Source organism: Pholcus phalangioides, unplaced genomic scaffold (assembly GCF_987345545.1).
Source record: "Pholcus phalangioides strain wild (caught in Gottingen) unplaced genomic scaffold, Ppha-v1.0 ptg000028l_1, whole genome shotgun sequence".
NCBI classification, from domain to species: Eukaryota; Metazoa; Arthropoda; class Arachnida; order Araneae; family Pholcidae; genus Pholcus; species Pholcus phalangioides.
The window spans coordinates 3388477-3410374 of record NW_028301618.1 but is presented as its reverse complement, the minus strand read 5'-3'; the positions used below and the strand labels follow the sequence as shown (position 1 = coordinate 3410374).

Genomic DNA, 21898 nt, shown 5'->3' with positions numbered 1-21898 from the left:
TCTAGAAGTGAAGTGAATGAAGTATAATGACTGAATATTTGTAATTTTGTAGGCCTGTTTCTCTCTGTGGCGAGACTTTAAAAGAAATTAACGTGCAAACTCTTACAAAAACTGAAATTCCAAAAAAATACATTGAGTACTCTATCAAATATCAGCAAAGAATTGTTTCTGTGGCAAGTGGATCCAGCTATGTTTCACCATCGCAAAGATTTCACGAAAAGAGAGATTTCCAGAGCTGAAAACAGTACTCATTGCTAGACTGAGGAAAATGAGAGGTAAAAATTCCAATCGACAGAAATCTTTTGAAACAAGCAAAAATATCTCACTCACAGTTTAATTTGGACGATTTGGAGACATCAGGCAGATGGATGGCTGCAGAAATGTAAGAAAAGGCACAACCTGACTTTCCAGATACTATGCAGGGAAAGCACAGCTGTGGACACAACTGTCACCAGTGAATAGAAAGAAGCAAAGCTAAAATTCTCTATTGATTACTGAATACATCACAAAATGTTACAATGAAGCAAAAAAAAAAAACTATGATTTTTTTTTTAAAATTGTCAAACAAACTTGAGCGGCTAACTCACACATTCCTTATTCCCCACATTTTTCTCGTCATCTCTCCCATTTATGAACTAATTTTCAAGATTGTAAGAGTTTGCAAAACGAGCATAAAAAACAGCACTACTAAACCAATATTCCAGTTCATCCCACAGAGTCTTAAATTGGATTGAAGTCATGCCTCTCGGGGGATGGGACAGCCCACATAATTTCCTCCCCATCTGAATCATTACACTACTGCTTAACCCACTGACTGACAGCATGACAGAGCATATCATCATGTTCGAACAGGTACAACCCCATCCTTAATGTGAAAACAAAAACACTGAATTGCCCATAATACCTACATATGTTTCAACATTCATGTTCTTTTACGTAATTTGCATATTCATACAATTCCAAAGGCCCCAAAGCAGAATGTTTTGCATTATTCTGTAATGAACCCTCAGCTGACCGGAAATGTTTTGCAGTAAAAATTCCCACAACAGTGTTTCAACACAGAACTGAGTTCTCTTCATAAAATTCTCCATGAGATTGTTCGTAAGTCAGTTTTCGGCATAATCTACTTTGGAGTGTCATCAGGTGCCCAGCATTTTTCCAATACAGAGTATTTTTGTTGGTATTTTCATTATATCGAATAGTAGAAAAGAAAATAGAAAAACATTTCATATTCATGTCCTTCCTAACCAGGAAGGACAACTCATCTGGCTATGACATTATCTGGCTTATCTATCTATTAATAGGACTTCATGTGAATTTTTCATAATCTAAAAAACAAATTATTAATAACTTATTAATAAGACAAAAGAATTAAATAATTTAATTGTTTTGTGGATGCTTTTGGAAAACAGCTAAGAACATGATGTATGTGCATATGTGAACTCAGTTTCAATGTATTCATAAAAAATTGTAATAAAAAAAAATATTTTACTACCTTCAAGCTTGCAAAAAAAAAAGAAAGAAAAAGGAGAAACTGATTGGCCAGATGACTGGTTAAGGCATCAATAATTGTTTGTGTGTGTTTCATACTTCATTTCACTTAAGTATTGCAAATTTTACATTACTAGAGCTTCTTGCAAACAACTTACTTCAACGATGGCATCAAACAAATGCCTCTTCTGCTTGAAAAGAACATTCGTTGCACCAATCAGAAAACCTCGAATATTGAGATCGCTCAGAAGATCTAGGAAAGGTAATGATAGGTATGGATGACAGAGCATGCCCTGGGAAAAACAAAAATAAAGAGACTTTCAAGGTAGTGTATAGAAAACCTCAATTATGATCAACAGAATTAACAAATAGCATTCCCGATAAAAAAATGACAGGCTGAAAGTACACTAGAACCATACTAATCCAAAAACCTGCTTAATCTGAACTGCTTTCTAAAAAAAAGATGTGCATAAGAGAGTTGAAGAATCAACAAAAAAACAAATGATCATAAATTCTGTACTGTGGCATGCTATATTTCACATATGGACAATGAATACATGGTCATATCTCATAATCTATATATATAAAATTGATGTTCTGCCTCTGTGTGTGTTTTCTACACAAATCTACAATTTTAGATCAATTGTCGCCACAAATTTCGCATACATACCAAACGGGATCCGTTTTGAACAATGGGCTACTTTAAAAGTTTGTCAGAGCTGGGCAAATGCCAGAAATGGGCAAAAAACTTTTGGGCAACAATGGTTTCTGGGTCTTGATAATAACTTTCAGAATGTTTACTTTGGTTCCCTAGCAATGCCTTTCAGACATGCATGTCTTTACAACAGTTTGTCACTTCTTATAGATGCTGCCATTATTATAAACTATAATAATGGCATATTAATTTCTTTATAATGGTTTGTCACTTTTTCAATCCTCCCAGTAATTAAAAAAACCCATCTTCGGTGATGGAGTGTCATAATCTAACTCAGTGGTTCACTTGCCCTAGTGGAGATGTATCAGTGGCTCCCAAGGATAGTCTAACAAAGAACTGAATCACTGCATCATTATATTGAATAGACCCACATCAATAAGTATAGTTCACTGTGGCGCCTCTGACAATGGTTGTAGGCACTCCAAGGTGCTGTGGCACACAATTTGCGAGCCACTGATCTAAAACAGATACCTACACTGGTCGGGACATGTTTTCTGCCACGGCAGATTGCTACGAGATGTGGTGGAGGGCAGGATTGAAGGGGAAAGGCCCAGGATCACCTGGACCTCAATGCTACTAAATGACACAGAATGAACCAGCTATAACCAATTAAAGAATAACACCCAAGACAGAGATGAGTGGCGGGTGCTCAACATGGGGGTGAACCAGTCTTAGGACTGATGTACCATTGATAATGATCTAACCCATCGCTTCACTATGAGTCATTGCCAGTTGAAACTTCTGAGGCGATTTCTGCATCAGTAATATCCGTGCGTTATTGCTCCACATTTATTAAATTTTTAAGAAAGAGAAATAAGTATTTAATTTTATCACCTTTCGGTCATTGTTAAACTGAATTATCTGATCCGTAACACCTATCCTACCAATAGGGATACTCACTATTAGTTTTAAAAAAGCCAAGTTTAAAATACAAAATCTGGTAATCCAAACAGGACATGGTCCCAATTAGTTCAAGTTAGTGGGGGGTTCTAGTACAATTGGGAACTATTCATTTCACTTCCCATGGGAGGATTCCATTCATAACGGAGAGACAATTTTACTTTCCTGTATTTAAATTTGAAATAATGGTTTCGGAAAGTGCTTTGTGAAATGTGTTTCAGAAGAAAAAAAAAAACAGAAAATTAACATTCAGTGGAAAATCCATAACAAACACTCCCCGGCTTTTGAAGTCTAAGAAACACAGAGTTTCTATTTATTTTGGTCAATTATTAGTGGATAAAAATTTTGGTCCTATGGTGTCCATTATTGAGAGGCTTCACAGCATTTACATAATCCTATATCAAATAACCATGACATATTGCAGGAGGGGGGGGGAGAGAATCCTAGGATAAATGCTTATAAGTGGCATTTTTATTCAACTCAAATACAAAGAAGTGTCTCTGGTCATGAATAATTTTCACAAAAACTAAGCTGGTTACAAACTCGTGAAGCCACAGAAAGTCTTTTAGTATATTAGATGAATGTCTGATCTTGAGGCATGCTATACGCCTAGGTTATTGTCGCCAAAAGACATTGTGAAGCCAAATGACAAGACTATCACTTACAGAAATTGTTACAGTTAATAAAAACAACCTCAATCATTTATCAAAAAATTTTACAAAGAATTTTTTTCTAAACACAGCTGGATTTAAATCCAAAACTCACTTACTTTGGCGAAAATAGGAAGAGGAAACCCACAATCTGCAGAATCAAGTTCAGCCACATTTGGAACGTCAGTCATGATGCCAACCTTGGAACCATCTGGCATCATTGCATCGATGCCATTACTGAAAGATGATTCATCTTCAAGGATGTCAAAGAAAGAAGAATTCCCCATAATCGGTAATGAGGTAGTTGAACTGTCCCTGGTAATACTGTTGTTCACTTCTTCATTGGATTGCTTGATGCGAAAATCATTCAAACTCACAGAATCCTTTTGGATCATTTGGATTTCAGATCTGGGATTAGAGTCTTTTTCCTCGTTGACGTGCAACATCATGTTTATTTCATTCATAAGCCTGTCTTCATCTGTCACTATAGTATTTTCCACTTTCATCTCAACATCCGAAGAAACAACACTAGTGGCACTCGACCCAGACTCTGGTGCAAGTTGATTTACCTTGATCCAGCTATCATTTTCGGCATCACTACTACTTTGGCTAAGTCTATGTTCCATTGGACAAGCCAACTTATTTGGTGTACTACTATGAACTGGTTCAGCTTTATTGTCAACCTGCTCAACCACAACGAGGTTGAAGTTTTTGTTGGTTTCATGATCTGGAGATTGAATGGCACTCGAGCGATCAGCTTCACTCTCACACTGCTCTTGATTTGAATGAAATCCACATGTTAGTTCTTGATTAACATCACCACAGTCTTCATTTGTAATCGATACAGTGCATTCGGTAGCATTGTTATTGTCAATATTTGGTTCATTTGGTGTTCTGCTTGTATTCAAACATTCGGATGAACTTAGTGAGAGGACTGAAGTAACTGCTTCGTTCAGACCAGTCTCGATTGTGCCTAATAATACAAAGAATACAACTCATTAATTTACCTTTTAATGATTGAGACTTTTGCTCTCTTTCTCTAATTACAATATACAGGGAGTTCTGTTAATGGACCGACAAACTCAGAGGGTTGTTAGTAGGCATCAAGAGGAACAAAAATTGCAATGGAACATGGTGTCACAAACCATGTTGAGAGGGTGAAAATTGCGAAAAATGCATGCAGGCTTAGAGTCTAGAGGAGACAAAAGTTGGATGTTAGTTGGTTGCTGAACCTGTTCGTGGGTTTCCTCACCATATCTGATGTACGCAGCACAGTGTTGCAAAACTCATGCGCTAGGGTAGGATCATGCACTGCGGATGACGTGGGCAGGAATCCTTGGTGATTATCTCTTGGGCCGTACTTGCTGCCTGACTTCCTGAATGGAGCAACATACCTTGTTTTTCTGCAACACGTCCTCCTGGAATTGCTGCAAAGTGTGCCGGCTGCAGTGCAGCAAGGCATGTGGTTCTCGCATGATGGTGCCCATGAACATTTTTCCCACGAGGTGTGTAATCACCTCGATGTTACATACCCAAGGAGGTAGATTGGACGTGCGGGACCCGTTGCTTGGCCTCTACGTTTGCCAGATCTCAATCCGTATGACTTTTTCCTATGGGATCACCTTAAATCACTCTTTTATGTGACACCTATGGACACACTGGAGGATCTCATAGTTCATATTGCTGCGGCAGACATCAAAAGCATACCTGATATCTTCGAGTACATCTGGGAATAGTTTTTGCGTTATTGTAGACTGTGCAATGACGTCAGTGGCCGCCACTTCCAACTCTTCTAATAATTAATTTAATAAATCTCGTTGGGCATTTTGCCTGTTGTGGCATTGTAAATATTTTTGTAGTTATTATTGTACTTTTTGTCGTTCCAGCGTGACGTCAAAACCTGCATGTGTTCTTCACGATTTTCACCCTCTCAACGTGATAACATTGTGATACCATGTTCCATTGCAATTTTTGTTCCTCTTGATGTCTACTAACAACCCTTTGAGTTTGTAGGTCCATCAACAGAACACCCTGTACATTAAAACATAAGGAGAATTTCATTGACAGAATTTAATTGCCAGATATGTAAGTGCTAATAATTCCCAGACTTGAAAAATCTGTAGTTTTTCATGTGATGAAATACTTTGCTGCAGAAGAGCAACATATTATACAAATAAAGGGGGGGGGAATAGGGATTTTTTGGGTTGCATAAGGGAACCCACATGACCAGTTTTCCTGGAAATTGCCATGTTCGGGGCAACAACTGGGGAATGGCAAGGGCTTCTGGTGTCCCGGGTGTGGGGTCTGCTCTTTTTCCCGTTTAACAGTATGGTGAGGGGGATTAAAATACAGTAAAAACCCTCTTAACAGACACCCCTCACCCATCTTTTACAGCCAAATAATAATTTCCTCTTGAATAATAAATGTATATATTTCAAATCCCTGATTAATGGCCACCCCTCTTTTACAGATAATTTTTTTTTGCATCTGCAAAAGAGGTTTTACTGTATATATATTGGCCCCGGATGACAGACTAGGTTTTTGTTTCTAATTGTGGTCCTGGCCATTTTCTTGTAATTTTTGCCACCAAACTTTTTTTTATATTTTTCCATGAGCCTATTTGAACTTTTGTTCATATTTAAAATCAAGGATAAATTTAAATTATTTTGAAAGCTCATAAAACATGTTATGATAATTTTGACTAAATATGAGAATTTTTTATCATGCATATCTGTCATGATAGACATTTTTTTTTCGTAGAATTCATTTTAATCTACTGTTTATCTATTTGCAATGAAGATTTGATTCCGATCATCTGTGATTATGCGTGTTATATCTGTGTGTTTAGTAATAAGTGGCAACTTTGCTCATTTTTGACATCATAATTGAAGGAAATTGGTAAAATTTCCTATATTTAAAATTCTAATTTCCCCTGTGGTTTTTTTTTTTTTTTTTTTTTTTGAGGAAACATGGTCAGTCTAGGATTGCAAGGACTGGGAGGTTTTTCATTTTTGCAAAGAACAATTTGAGGATTTATCTATACGAAAAATCGGAAGAATCTGGTTTTGGATTTGAAGATTTCAATAAGACAGCAAAATCGGAAAACCTCCGGCTAAATATAAAATATTGACCACTATGTCCTTTGATAACACACCTTAGCATCAGAAGCAATATATATTGTTACGTCGCGCCGCCGGGTCACTCGTCGAACCTCTTCTCACCAGACCCGTCCCGTCGCGCGGATCTCTCCAGGGTTCTTCGCCGAGGGCTTGAACATGGGTAGACAATCATACGAACGAGGATTCGAGAACAAATACTCGCTTTTATTTACATGAGCTGCTAAAACTACTGCTAAACTAGAGCAGCCTTCCGAACGTCTTCTCCCTTCGCGTTCTACTTTCCGAGTCCATTTTGAATCTCGTTCTTCTATTATCACAATCGCAAGCCACGCGAACCTTGCATGCGTTAACCAAGCCTTTTCAAATTCTACCCTTCGTAACATTGCCCCCCTCCTCGAAAGTTGCACGTCCCGGGCAATGCAGTCCTCAAATCGGTGAGTCCTCCGTAGTCCTTATGGTAATAAGTAAGTCTGATGACATAGACAACCTTGAACTTCAGTGTCCTTTGAATCCACATCACGATGATGTCTAGTCTCTTCCTAAGACGACGGCATCCTGCCCATGAGGTCTGAAGTTTCGGACACCATTTCTTCCTGACACGGTGACGTCCTTTCCATGAAGTGTGGAGTTTCTGACATCCTCCTTTCCGACGTCTCAGACATCCTCCTTTCCATCGTTTTGGACACCCTCCTTTCCGGAGCTTCGGGCACCACCCTTCCTGTCGTTTCGGACGCCTTTCTATCCGTCGTTTCGGACGTCCTTCTTTTCTGCGTTTCGGATTCCAAAGCCAGACAAAGTCTCTCTCCTTGAAGTCGTGAGATGGGGCCTTCGCATCGTAGCAAACTCTCATCTTCTCGGGGCCGATGTCGATCCTGTCTCTGGCGATTCGATGCACATCCTCAAGGTGCTCCTGGAATTCCTCGACGTATTCTTCCATACGAAGAGGAGCATCTTGCGGTCGCCCAAACAGCAGGTCACTCGACAGCCGAAGATCCCATCCTATGATCATCTGTGACGGTGAGAATCCACTGCCCTCGTTGACGGCACTCCTATAGGTCAGCAAAAGCAGCAGTAACTTCGAGTCCCAATCTTTTTCGTATTTCGACACGAACAACGAGAGGTGATTCAGAAGGGTCCTGTTAAATCTCTCCACCATCCCATCGGATTCCGGATGAAGCGAAGTAGAACGCGTCTTTTCCATTCCCAGAAGTTTGCACATCTCAAGGAACACCGCTGACGTAAAGTTTCGTCCCTGATCGGAATAGATCATCATGGGGACTCCGAATCGAGACACCCAATTCTGCACCAACACTTGTGCTAGAGTCTCGGCCTCCTCATCGGGAACAGGAAATGCTTCCGTCCAATTGGTGAAACAGTCCATCACCACAAGTATAGACTTGTTACCATCGTGGGTTTCAGGTAACGGTCCTAAGATGTCTAAGCCAACTCTCTTGAATGGCGCACCAACGTTGTAGCGTTGAAGTCGGCCACAAGTCCACTTCGGAGGTCTTTTCCGGGCGGCACAGGTGTCACAGTTCTCACACCACTTCTCCACATCGGTCCTGAACTTGTCCCAATAGTATCGCACGCGAATCCTCCGTACCATTCTGGTGATGTCGAAATGACCATCAGTCACGCTTCCGTGCGACCCTTTCAAAACTTCTTTCACACGGCCTTCGGGTATGATGAGTTGCCATCTGAAAGTCTTTCCAGCCTCTGACTCCCAACGGCGGTAGAGCATGCCGTTCCTCATCTCCAAGGAGTCCCAGAGGGCCCAATATCTCTTTGTGGTCGGACTGGAAGAAACGACGTCTTGCCACCCTGGTCTGTTCCCAGTGGATTCCTTCCAGTGTATGACCACTCGTACGTCCGGATCTTCCAGTTGTGCCTTTCGAGTGTACTCGTCACTCCAAGGAGCGTCACTTAAGTCCTGAGACTGTAGCTGCGTCACAATAGGTTCTGCAGACCTGTATTTCCTTTCTACCTTGAGACAATGACGGCAGTTCCGTGGGCATGGTTTCCTCGATATGGCAACGGCATCTCTCCGCGATGCTCCCTCATGATGCTGGATCCTTCTCTTCCGGCTACCCGGCCTTCTCAAGAGAACGGCTCCGATTCCACCATCGTCCATGCTCCCGTCGGGGATTCCTGCTTCTGGAACAGCCATCACTTTCCGCTGAAGGACTTCGTCGTGACAACCTCCAAGTAGGACGACGTTTTGTTCTCTCATTTTAGACAACTGGTCACTCCAAATGTCCAAAGACAGTCCATGCTTCTTCAGGAAGTCCAGTCCGAGGATGCCCGTGTCCTGGATGTCGGCTGCGAAGACGGCATGACGATAGGTGACCGACACCAACCTCGCTGAGACTTCCAACTTTCCACGCACAGTCACCTTCTCTCCCGTGACTGTCTGTAGGGTCAACGACGGTGCCACGTACAGAATTCGCTGCTGGAATCTTCGATCCAGGTCTCTCCAAACGATTCTGACGTTGACTCCAGGGTCGATGTCCATCTGGCATGGAAACTCAATTTCCTTGCACAGTCTACGCTCCCCACCATGCCGCTGTGAGCCATGGTACACTCGACTTAATGCGTTTTCTCCACAAGCAGCAGCGATGGTTTGCCTCACACCGTTGACAATATCCTCCTTGAGAGCACCGATGGATGTGTTGACGGCGGCGATATTGGACTCCATGCTAACTTTCATCTGGGCCATCATATCCATCAGCTGCTTGAACTGTTCTCCCGTCTCGTTCTTCTCCATACTTCTTGTCTTGACCATTTAAGTCCTTGCAGCGTCGCTCTTCTGACACCAGTTTTGTTACGTCGCGCCGCCGGGTCACTCGTCGAACCTCTTCTCACCAGACCCGTCCCGTCGCGCGGATCTCTCCAGGGTTCTTCGCCGAGGGCTTGAACATGGGTAGACAATCATACGAACGAGGATTCGAGAACAAATACTCGCTTTTATTTACATGAGCTGCTAAAACTACTGCTAAACTAGAGCAGCCTTCCGAACGTCTTCTCCCTTCGCGTTCTACTTTCCGAGTCCATTTTGAATCTCGTTCTTCTATTATCACAATCGCAAGCCACGCGAACCTTGCATGCGTTAACCAAGCCTTTTCAAATTCTACCCTTCGTAACAATATATTATTTATTCATAACATTTTAAATCGTCTTGAGAGAAATGAAAATCAAATTCTTTTCTCTTAGGTAATGTGGAAATTGGGAAGAACACAGATCTTCAAAACACGGTTATCAGGTCAAGATATTTGGTCTGAAATAACAAACAAAAGTTTTTGAGCAAAGCTATCTGGAAAATTAAATGTATAGTAAACTTTCTTTGTTTCATCATGAAATTTCTTGGTATTTCATACGAATCAAAAATTATTTCCAAGTTTTATGACTGCAATGGTTCAAAATCGTCTGTCATCAATTGGTGCGATCACGTTATTTGGCAAGAATATAATAACTTATGTGAGAAAAATTTCATATATTAAAAAAAGCATAAGGTAAAAATGGTACTGCCAGCTCTCCCACAGTTATGATTATTGCATCATACACCCTTTATCAAATTATTTTCCATAAGAAGAAAATGAAATCTCTGATGCTACTGATTCCCCCCTCTCTTTAATTGTCGGATTTCAACAGAGCTACAAGTGAACCAATGACATTGTATGTAATTTAGAAAATGATAGAAGTATGTTTTAATAATGAAGCTCTGGTCCTATAACAAATGTTTGTCTTCTGAAGCAATAAAATTAATTGTTAAATTTGATACATTATATGCAGAGATAACATTGAAGGAACATGAAATGTTGCATTGTATTATGTACTGAATATATGTCATATAAATGAAAACCAGGCTATTTACCAGGAACTAAGGAACAAAGAGTTAAGATAACTGTACATAAATCTTTTACCGGAGATTTGTAGAATAAGACCTGGAAGGAAAAAAAAATGGGGAAAATTTTTTAATAAATAAGGCTGCAATGAGGGGAAAAAATGTATGTATAGATTATTTCAAAACTAAGTACAAATTTTGCTGGGTATATTACGCAGGGTGATCCAAAAGTCATGTAACCAGTGCTAAAATGTTTTTTTAAAATGCTACCAAGAAATAAATAAAAAAAACAATATTAGTTCGAAAGAAACAATATTTATAGATGTAAAACGCTTGTTTCAAAACGTCACAGCATGTGTTCAAAATGTGAGCCTTTTTGCATGAATACAAGTGTGTGTTCTTTTTGCCCCAGATTTCTAGCCACTTTTCTTGGTATAAGTGCACTTATATTTTCAATCTCAGATTGATATTTTTTTTACAGTTCATATATGGAAGGGGGATCAATCTTATATACACTTGACTTTACCATTTTGTCCTTTATTTCACGCATTCCGTGCTGGCTAAGTAGAGAAGGATGCACACTTCACATGTGGTCTTCAATATTTCCAGTTTCTCAAAAATGAGACACCAATCGGAAGATTGTTGTCTTATTGGGCATAGAAATATTTAGGAATTCATTTTTGAATGCCTCCTGTAACATGACAATCTGGGATTTTTCACCAAATAATTTTTCGAATCCTAAATCTTTTAGACTCCACAGTTCGTTTGGCTACCGGAAACTACCTAAGGGACCCGACAGCGATCTGGGTTAGGCCAGTTAGTTCAATTAATCTGACAGTCAAGGGGCAGTCTCCTGGCTATCGGATGAGAACAGGATCAGAGGTCGGGCTGCATACGTCCCGCATAAATTCTGGTTTACGCCCGTGTGAGAGATCCCGGAGGTTTATCTTTTTGCCTTCTCTTTCATTGTGGGGTTCCGCAGCTCATTGAGTCATTGTCAAACTCAGAATTATTTAGGTTGAGAAATGAATTATTTGTACAATATAGAATATTAGTGTTTCGCAAAGTTATATATTTGTGCAATATAAAATATTGGTGTCTTGCAAAAAATGTTATACATAAATGTGCAATAATTTATCCTCATGCCATTGGTGGGTTGTGAATCACTTTGCGAAAAAATAACTCCACAAAAATTCCCCATGATGCAATAGGCCTAAAATTGTGGACCCTGGCCAGGTCGCTAATTCTTTGTATTTGTGTCATTGCCAGATTCTGATATACATTATTTTTAGCAACATTATATATATATATATATTTTTTTTTTTTTTCCTTCTATAATAATATGTAAATAAGATGTTGAATTCAGTACTGTAGGTTCGCCTTGATGATTGATTCCTGTCATGATGCATAGTGGGAATGTGCTCAGATAAATACCGGATACACAGCGAGACGCAGTACTGATTTATTTCTTCGAAACACTTAATCTAATCATAAAGGCATTTCTCCCTATGGAGGAGTGAGTCAGGTGATCTCTCAATCATAGTGATGTACTGAAAGTGGAAAGGCATGCCTCGGCACCACTTCGGACTCATCATCCGTTCTATGGTTTGACCGGCGACTAGGCCGGATAATTCTTCAAGCAATTCGATGTTGTCTTGGTTCCGATGCCTATTCCATGGATTGACCGGTAGCTTGACTTGCTGCCTCTGGACTTCCCTCGATATCAGCCTGATCTTGTATTCTACTCTATAGTTGACCAGATACCTTTCTGTGTGATTCGACGCTATCCTGGTTCTGGCATCTCTCTGATTATTCGGCATGCAAAGGATTAGCTGATTGACTGACAAGAGTTTCCAGACTATCTCCAAATTGACTGTGTTCTCGCTGATATTAGTCTAGTGATACGGATGACGTGATCAAGATACGTGTATTCCCGGTCGTCTCCGCAAATGGTTCGATTGTTCCGATTATTGATCTAGTTAAATGGAAACTAATTAACTTGAAAGTTCAGAAAACTAACTTACTGTGATAACCAAATGTTGGAAAAATGTTATACTGAGATTACAAATTTTAATATTTAACAGAATAAATGTTTTAACAAAAACAACTGGATTGTTTCATTGATGTCGTCTGTTCAATGATTAATACTGGATTCTATATAACAATTGAAGCGGGAAATGCAAAAGGTAGTTGCACTCAATAACGGCTTCAAACGAATGAGTTGAAAAAAAAAATATATTGTTCAGTTATGAAAATTCTTTGCTTTTCTGACAAAAAACCATCTTGGTCATACAAGCAAGAGCCACTGAGAGTAGCAGTGTACATGGAAAATAAAAAATACATCCCACTGTGAACAGTAGAGTGCTGCCATCTATGAAAAACTTTGCATTTACAATCAATAGATTTGAGAAAAATATTTTGTAACGGGTTGCATGACTTTTGGATCACCAAGTATAAGGGTAGTTTAGAAAGCACAGATAAATCTCATATGGGAAGAAAGGTAATATTTTATTGCATGCGTCCAAAAGCCGTTTTCAAAATTTCTGTGCATATCACAGTTGTGATTCCAACCCAGGCATGACAAACAATAAGATAACTTGAAGACAGCTTAGCGGCTACTCTATCTATATTCAAATTCAGAAAATAAGATACAGTTAAACTACACTCTTCTGCTACTGGGTCTTAGTAGATCCTGTTTGACCCACATATTGCTACACACAATTTAAGAGAACAGAAAGAAGTGCCATTTGGTATTTTGTAAAATAAAGAAAAATTAACATTTTGAGTATATATGATGAACAGAGAACATGAGTATATATGATGAACAGAGAACATGAGTATATATGATGAACAGAGAACATGAGTATATATGATGAACAGAGAACATGAGTATATATGATGAACAGAGAACATGAGTATATATGATGAACAGAGAACATGAGTATATATGATGAACAGAGAACATGAGTATATATGATGAACAGAGAACATGAGTATATATGATGAACAGAGAACATGAGTATATATGATGAACAGAGAACATGAGTATATATGATGAACAGAGAACATGAGTATATATGATGAACAGAGAACATGAGTATATATGATGAACAGAGAACATGAGTATATATGATGAACAGAGAACATGAGTATATATGATGAACAGAGAACATGAGTATATATGATGAACAGAGAACATGAGTATATATGATGAACAGAGAACATGAGTATATATGATGAACAGAGAACATGAGTATATATGAACTAATACAGACATAATTTTTCATCAGATCATAAAACAAAAATATACAAGTAATATATATAGGAATAGACAAACACAAACACCAGGAAAAGAATCACCTTTTTTTCCAACAAAAGCAGTTTGAACAGTAATAGAGCTTTATGTTTAAACCGAAGAACAAAATCCCGAACTGACAGACCTGAATAAAAAATGAACATTTATATTAATTACACAACAAAATGTATCTAAACATTTCCTAAAAAAATTACAAATTATATTTTGCTTCAATGAATGATTTTTAAAAAAAATAAAATATGTTATATATAATAATTACATGATTAAAAAACATTTTTACTCAAATATTAAGGCAGACATCTGATATGATAAGATAATGGAAAATTTCAGTTTTACCTTGTCAGTCCTCAAGATCATTTTAAATTTTACGTTTAATATGCTTATTTTTAACTGAATATGAAATTGCCTAAAACTAGTTTCTGCCAACAGATGAGTATGAATATGTTACTATCGACTGTTTACAACATCTAGAACTAATTTTGAGGTCTCTGTGACCATTTCATTTAACTAGGCAGGGATGGCTCTACCTCACCTGCAGTCCAGGTGCAAAACCTCATGTACTACCCCTAAAGACAACCTTGGTGGGAGACTGAAAGCTTCAGCCAAGGGGACTCTGGGATATAAACCTGATTTTTTTACCTGAACAAAGCAACACACTATTGTTCAGCCTACAAAATGCATTTGACCCAGCTTTTTAAAGAAGCTACCCATTCTTTTTTTGGTCCAGAATTATTTCACAGTTCTTAATTACGTCAGATTATTTTTTCCACATTAGCTCTTATTCATATGAGACATCATATTTTCCTTCCTTCTAGGATTGAATTTTTTTAAATTACTCTTAATTTATTTAATAGATTTGAACCTTGCTATAATGCCAGAATACTTACTCCAAGGTTCCCAGGATGGAAACTATGGGGTGTGAGGGGGTTTCTAGTGCTAAGCCCTGCAGGGCAAGTGAAAACTTTAATTCTTTCTTAGTCTTTATTTGACTGCTCCAGAATAGTTACTAGGTGATGATATATTTAAGGAGGGGGGGGGGGGTGTTAGCAGTCTATAGTCCAGGGCGGCAAGTTTGGTGGGACGGAAAATTAGTAGAATGGGAGAAGGGTGGCAAAATTTGTAGTAGCACCCCCCCCCCCCCCGCCAGGTTGTAAAACTACACAATCTGTCTTTGCCTATAGAGTGTGTGAGCATAGCATGGGAGTGACTAAAAGAGTAACTTAGAGAATGTGGGAGTATGGGAGTGACAAAAAGAGTGGCTTAGAGAGTGTGTGAGCATGAGAGTGACCAAACACCAGTACACAAGCATGTAAGCAACCAAAAGAGTAACTTATAACTTCAAAACACTGGCCTATTTATGGGGGGCAGAGCAATCAGGGAACATGCAGGCGGCAAATTGGAGGAATGAGTGAGCAGTTAGTGGCAGAAAGTTAAACTAGAACTATTATTATTATTATTAACTGAACACAACTCTGGTCTACTGAACCTTACATGCACCTCGTCCATATTCCTCTGTGGAACTTTCATTCCAACGAATTGGTTGGAATGTGTGCGTATGTGTAGAAAACATGACGTGAGATTTGTTTCTGTGTAATGCTTGTGTACAGTGCTTCCATCTGCCATCAATTTAATTGATGGCAGATGGAAGCACTGTACAACTATGTGTAAATTTTTCTATCAAGTGTAACAATTTTTCTATTTAAGTGTAATGATTGTATTGTTGTAGGCCTGTTGCTTTTGTGGCGAGACATTTCAACGGGGAGATAGGCTCGCATTCATGCCAACAAACAACTCTGGTCTATCCCCATGTGGGCAATTAACTACCAATTGAGTTGCGCCGTTATTATTAGACTGGGAGGGAAGAAAATTTGTGTAGTCCGCAGGCAACAAAATCATAAATTCACCTCTGAGTAGAAAAACCAAAATGCACATTTGCCCCATGTGATAGATTCCATTCTTATTTCTGGTATTACAGCTCGAGACTTGCTTATTCCCTCAAGTTCTCTAAACATTTTTGTTGTGAAGGTATGGTTAAAAACATAAAAAAAAGTGGCAGTAAGTGGTGTCATGACTTTTTATAATTCCAAAATTTTAAAAATTTATGTTTCTAAACAAAAGCTTAGGCCGCCGCCCAGGTGCACTGCACACCTTGCACCCTTGCTTGAGCTGCCCCTGTAGCTAGGTGAATTTTTTTTTAAAGTATTGATTAGTGTCTCTGACAGGTGATGCAGGGACTGAGGCAGTTAAGCTCATGTATAATGTGTCATACAGGATAATCATTTTAGAAATCTGCTCCCACGCAAACTATTTCACCATATACATAGTCTTGTCAGTTGATAACGATAACTTATGAGGTGGGGGGAAGAAATATGTATACTTCAATCAAAAAATGTAGACAAAAAAATTCATAATATAAATCAAAATCCTGATAAACTATAAACAAATATTTGCCTATGTTAGGATACATGTCTGGTCGTACTTTGCAACAATAATAACATTTAGAGAGATTTAGATGGCTTTTTTGTCAGCCAGAGATATCAAGGAAACAGTTATTTTCCGGATATTAAGCTGAGGTGAGCTCAGAAAGAAAAGTCATCACGTCTCCGCCGGGACTCGAATCCAGGCCCTCTTGCATACCGGGCAAGCATGCTACCATCTACACCACTGGAGACACATGAATCTGCCTTCCTAATTTCACGCACTGTGTCGTGAGGCGCTGAAGTAGAGGCATTAGTAGCCTCTCTTAACTTCAGGAAATGGCCCCCCGGGTGGGACGGTTTAGAGAGATTTAGATGGTTTTTTTCTCAGCCAGAGATATCAAGGAAACAGTTATTTTCCGGATATTAAGCTGAGGTGAGCTCGGAAAGAAAAGTCATCACGTCTCCGCCGGGACTCGAACCCAGGCCCTCTTGCATACCGGGCAAGCATGCTACCATCTACACCACTGGAGACACATGAATCTGCCTTCCTAATTTCACGCACTGTGTCGTGAAGCGCTGAAGTAGAGGCATTAGTAGCCTCTCTTAACTTCAGGAAATGGGCCCCGGGTGGGACGGCTTAGAGAGATTTAGATGGCTTTTTTCTTAGCCAGAGATATCAAGGAAAGTTATTTTCCGGATATTAAGCTGAGGTGAGCTCGGAAAGAAAAGTCATCACGTCTCCGCCGGGACTCGAATCCAGGCCCTCTTGCATACCGGGCAAGCATGCTACCATCTACACCACTGGAGACACATGAATCTGCCTTCCTAATTTCACGCACTGTGTCGTGAGGCGCTGAAGTAGAGGCATTAGTAGCCTCTCTTAACTTCAGGAAATGGCCCCCGGGTGGGACGGTTTAGAGAGATTTAGATGGCTTTTTTCTCAGCCAGAGACACAGTGCGTGAAATTAGGAAGGCAGATTCATGTGTCTCCAGTGGTGTAGATGGTAGCATGCTTGCCCGGTATGCAAGAGGGTCTGGGTTCGAGTCCCGGCGGAGACGTGATGACTTTTCTTTCCGAGCTCACCTCAGCTTAATATCCGGAAAATAACTGCTTCCTTAATAATAACATTGTCCCTGACTTCAAAACACCATGTCCACTGTATCTCCACAGACACACAAAAGGGCTAAAATAAAAGGCTTTGCAGCTAAAAAAAACCAAAACAGCAGAAATTTGCTCGTGCTATTTCTACAATTTCACATTAGTCTGACAAAATCCACATTCATATTACTTATGCAATTTTTCTGATCACTGAGCTTGGATCCAAACACTTGCACTTATCTTTGGCTACACACAAGCAAAAAATTGTTTTGGTTGTTACTCATAAGAAAAATTTTACTCCACTTTATTTTGAGACCTGATTCTAAAAATGAAAAAGCAAAATATGCGTATAATTGGAGATATAATTTAGTAAGAAGTACGAAGTTCTTCAGAGATACATTAATGAGGTGTGTGTGTGTGGTTTAGTAGTGATAGTAGTTAAAAGTGTAAAAATGATTATTAACTTATAAACATCAATTTAAATGACACAAAAAAGTGAAAAGAGTTGAAGGATGATTTTGAATTACCTAAAAACACCTGGTGCACATCGCAGAGATCTTTTGGAAGTGAGCTGTTGAGGTTCCTGTAGGTTTCTTCGAGCAAAGAAACCTGAGAGAAATCTCTTTCATCGAAATATGCATGTGTGATAAGCTCTAGTTTCGCTTGTATCAGACCAAACAGAGGAAGTCTACTCAGAACGCAGACGCTCTTCTGAACTGATCCCCTCGTTATATCCGAGCTTTTACGGATCAGTTGCTACAATGAGAGAGAGAGACAAGGATAAAAATTTTAAAAAAAGTTATGGTAAGTACGCAAATGACTAATAACATACATTTTAATTAATATAATTTTTTGTATCAAATGCAACAAACATTAGTTTCATAATGCATATTACTGTTTCATAAAGTGAATTTTCTAACAGAAATATTGCCATGATTTTCTTTATTCAATCAGTGGATTAAAAAAAATCTGAATTACTTCATGCAGATTAAAAGACTGTTACGTACTATCAGCCATGTCTTTTAAGAGTTCAAAATAAAAATAGTTGTTTTTAAAAATCAACACAAGATGCATAGATGGCAGTAGAATTTGAATTTTTTCTAAATACTCATGACATATACATTCCCCTTCTATTCCTTAATACTTCATAATTGCTGAAGGAAATTCACAAATGCAGATTACACTGCGCAACACTGATTTTGGTGCCTGGTTTTTTTTAACTGACTTTATGTGTATTTCATGTGCTGAAAATTAATATGACATTAATTTTCACCCACCAGCTCTTGTTTGCAAGATATGAAAATAGCGTTATTCATGTTAACACATTAAATTAGGCTTAGGGTATAGGCATTAAACTGAAGAAAAAAAATTGCTTAATTAATTTATATCATTTCAATTGATTGAAAAAGACACAGCAACACTCCTGTAAATCTTAATAGCCTAGTTAAAAATCAGATAAAAACAACACAAAGTTATTTTTTCCACTCCGAAAGCTTTTTGTGTTTGGAATTCTTAAGTGAACTTTGTTTATATGGTTTCTGCAGATTCCAACAGTAATCTACCATCATATAAGTATATCATTTGCACTGGTACTGGTCCTCTATTGTTAATTGTTACCTTGTTCCTTACTAGTATCAACTAGATTTTCGGGGAAACGATCTAAGTGACTGTGCAAGTAATGAACTTTTATGCTCAAAACATGACCAAGGTCTCTAAAGTTATTGAGAATGTTGTTAACTAATTCTCAGCCTTGTGGTTACTAAGAAATTTCTTGACAACAAGGACAAATAAAATCCACACTGTCTCATTCATGGAATCTACGAAATTAGGATCACTTATGAGCTGTCTGATCTCAGGACCATCAAAAATTCCAGCTTTAAGTTTTTCTGTACTTATTCAAATGCATTTTTTATCCTATGTATGCAAAGCAAAGGCTGTCTTGTGATCAAGAGCTTTCATGAACTGTTCCACTAACCCCAGCTTTATACAAAATGGAAGCAAGATGATTCTGTCTCACCTGGCTAAGGGTTCATGAATGACATTTCTTTCTCCAAAAACCATGTTCTCTCTCGTAGGCCACTCTTTTCCTATCCAGTGGTATTGTTAGGCTCTGCTATCCCATAGGCACATGAAGCAATGATATATCGTGTAGTCCCCTTGCTGACCAAGAAGAAAGTTATCATTTTTAAGTCCACACAAATTACTCATTGATGTTTGTGACAAAAACTATTTTCTCTATGACCAAAGTGATAGTATCGTATTCCTATTCCTCTTTCATTTTGGTTGCGTGAGCAATGGGTATTGACCCCCCATTTAGACCCTTTCTCTTACCATTAGTCCACTGTCATAGATGTTCTGTACAAGTTTTACACACTGTGTGTGTGGAATCCAAACTTTATCTTGGTCACCAAGCCTAACGCCAAAATACCCAAGGTAAGCTCTTTTAACAAAATCAGAAAAATGGCTTTACTGTGTGTTCTCTTTTACTGTGTATTCACCACGTATGTAGCAAAATACATCAGAATGATCATTACAATTTCTTCGACTGGATGTAATTTTTTCTTTTATTCAGCCCTCAAAACAAAGAACTTTATAAGTTATGTAGTTGTTTGTGATTTGCGAAATAAAAAATCCTGGATCAGATTAAAAAACACTAGAAACTTTATTTAGATCTGGATTGTTCCATGACCACGCATTACAAAAGCTGCACAACACACATTTAACTTGGACACATGGCACAGTAAACAGGAAGAAAAAAGCAGAGGAAAATTAATCCACATAAAAAAAACTTAACGACTACTCAATGTTAGAATATTGCATAATTGAGCTAGGCTGAATCTTAAAAACTAGAGCAAATAGAGAAAAACTGTTTTCATATTTGAAATCAGCACACTAAATATAGTCAAAATCAGTTTATAAATTAAAGGCACCAAAAAAAAAATTTGTATAACGCTGTGTTTATAGATCAACATTTTCGCTCAAAATATAAAAATTTTTATATATGTCAACATGGGACTATTCAGGGGAAATTTCACTGAATTTGCCACACAAAAGAGGGTGATAGACAGGGGCATCGGAAGTGCTTAGAACTTGTGGGTGCTCGTCTTGAGTCCCATGTAGGAAATTTCGATTTCTGAATCAATTCTGTGGGTGCTCTGACCCGATTTACAAACTTTCGTGGGTGCTCGAGCACCCACAGCACCCCCAGCTCCGATGCCACTGGTGATAGACGAACCAATGATAGATAAAACACCATAGTAACTACTACATGTCATATCTCTAATTACTTTTCAGTTGTGGATAGAAGGGGAATGCGTCAAGTTTGGAAAAAAAATCCATATTTGCAAAGTTTCTGAAACACCTACAAGCAAACTAAGCACATCTTGAGAATGAACAAAAAAAAATAATTCCATAAGGTGACACCTTTTCCATCTGGATTTAATGGCGAGATACAAGGGCTGAGAGATTAGTGAAGTGCAAGATTGAATTGTCACCAAAATCTACTAATATGTCTTCTTTGACGAACGTCAGTTTCAATGATGCATTGCTGAACTTCTCCTGAACTGGAACACCAATATGGATTATTGTGGGCTGCTTCGAAAGATATAGGAATGGTAAATTATTGGTAAATTTGATCTATTGCAGCTAGAAGAGTGTTAGCAGAATAGGTGGTTACAGATCTTGGCAACAATTTGATTTTCCACTTTCCTCTCAGTGTTTGTAGCTCGTTATCAAATCCAGATATTCAGGTGAAAATGGTTGCAATTTATAGGATTTTCTCTGCTCTTTCCAAATATGTGAATAGTTTATGTATAATTCTTTCAGAAGCTTCATGTTTTATTTTATTTTTTTTCAGACTTGATGCATTTCCCTTCAATACACCATAACTCAAAAACAGAGATAGGACTGAGTTGCTTCAGTGATTTATGCTCCACATGGGCTTGTCCATAACTTATTTTCGTTTAGCAGATTAGGTGAAATTCACTCCTTATGAAGGTAACTGTAGTATAGCAGATTTAAAATTGTTAGTTTAGTGATCTGAGAGCCCACAGTGTAATAGTCATGAGTATGTAAGACATATGACCGAGTATTTGATAAATCATCATCTGAGAATTAACCTATCTATATTATCCCTTGTCTAACATTGCTGATACCACCTAGATTAAAAAAAAAATGTGTATTTCAAAATTTTATAAAATGATACAATCAGAAATCAATTACTTGAGCATTCATCTGTCTATAACAAGATATTCCAAAAACTGTCTGAGAAGGATCTTCTAATGACGGCAGGTGAAAATAGATAGCATCTGTAAAAAAAAATGTGAAAAAGTTAATGTGAATATTTAT

General features: G+C 38.3%; 1 protein-coding gene across 4 annotated transcripts in view; it reads right to left on the bottom strand.

Annotated features, from left to right (window-relative positions):
* The window catches only part of LOC149067776 (late secretory pathway protein AVL9 homolog), a 57157-nt gene that overhangs the window by 22584 nt on the left and 12675 nt on the right, over positions 1–21898 (bottom strand). For all 4 annotated transcript variants that reach the window (XM_089252324.1, XM_089252322.1, XM_089252321.1 and 1 more), the window contains exons 5-10: positions 21773–21858; positions 18079–18307; positions 14077–14156; positions 10747–10816; positions 3876–4729; positions 1650–1784 (exon numbers count right to left, since the gene is read on the bottom strand). In XM_089252324.1, the coding sequence (XP_089108450.1) occupies positions 1650–1784; positions 3876–4729; positions 10747–10816; positions 14077–14156; positions 18079–18307; positions 21773–21858 (1454 nt within the window). The remainder of the gene's footprint in view (positions 1–1649; positions 1785–3875; positions 4730–10746; positions 10817–14076; positions 14157–18078; positions 18308–21772; positions 21859–21898) is intronic.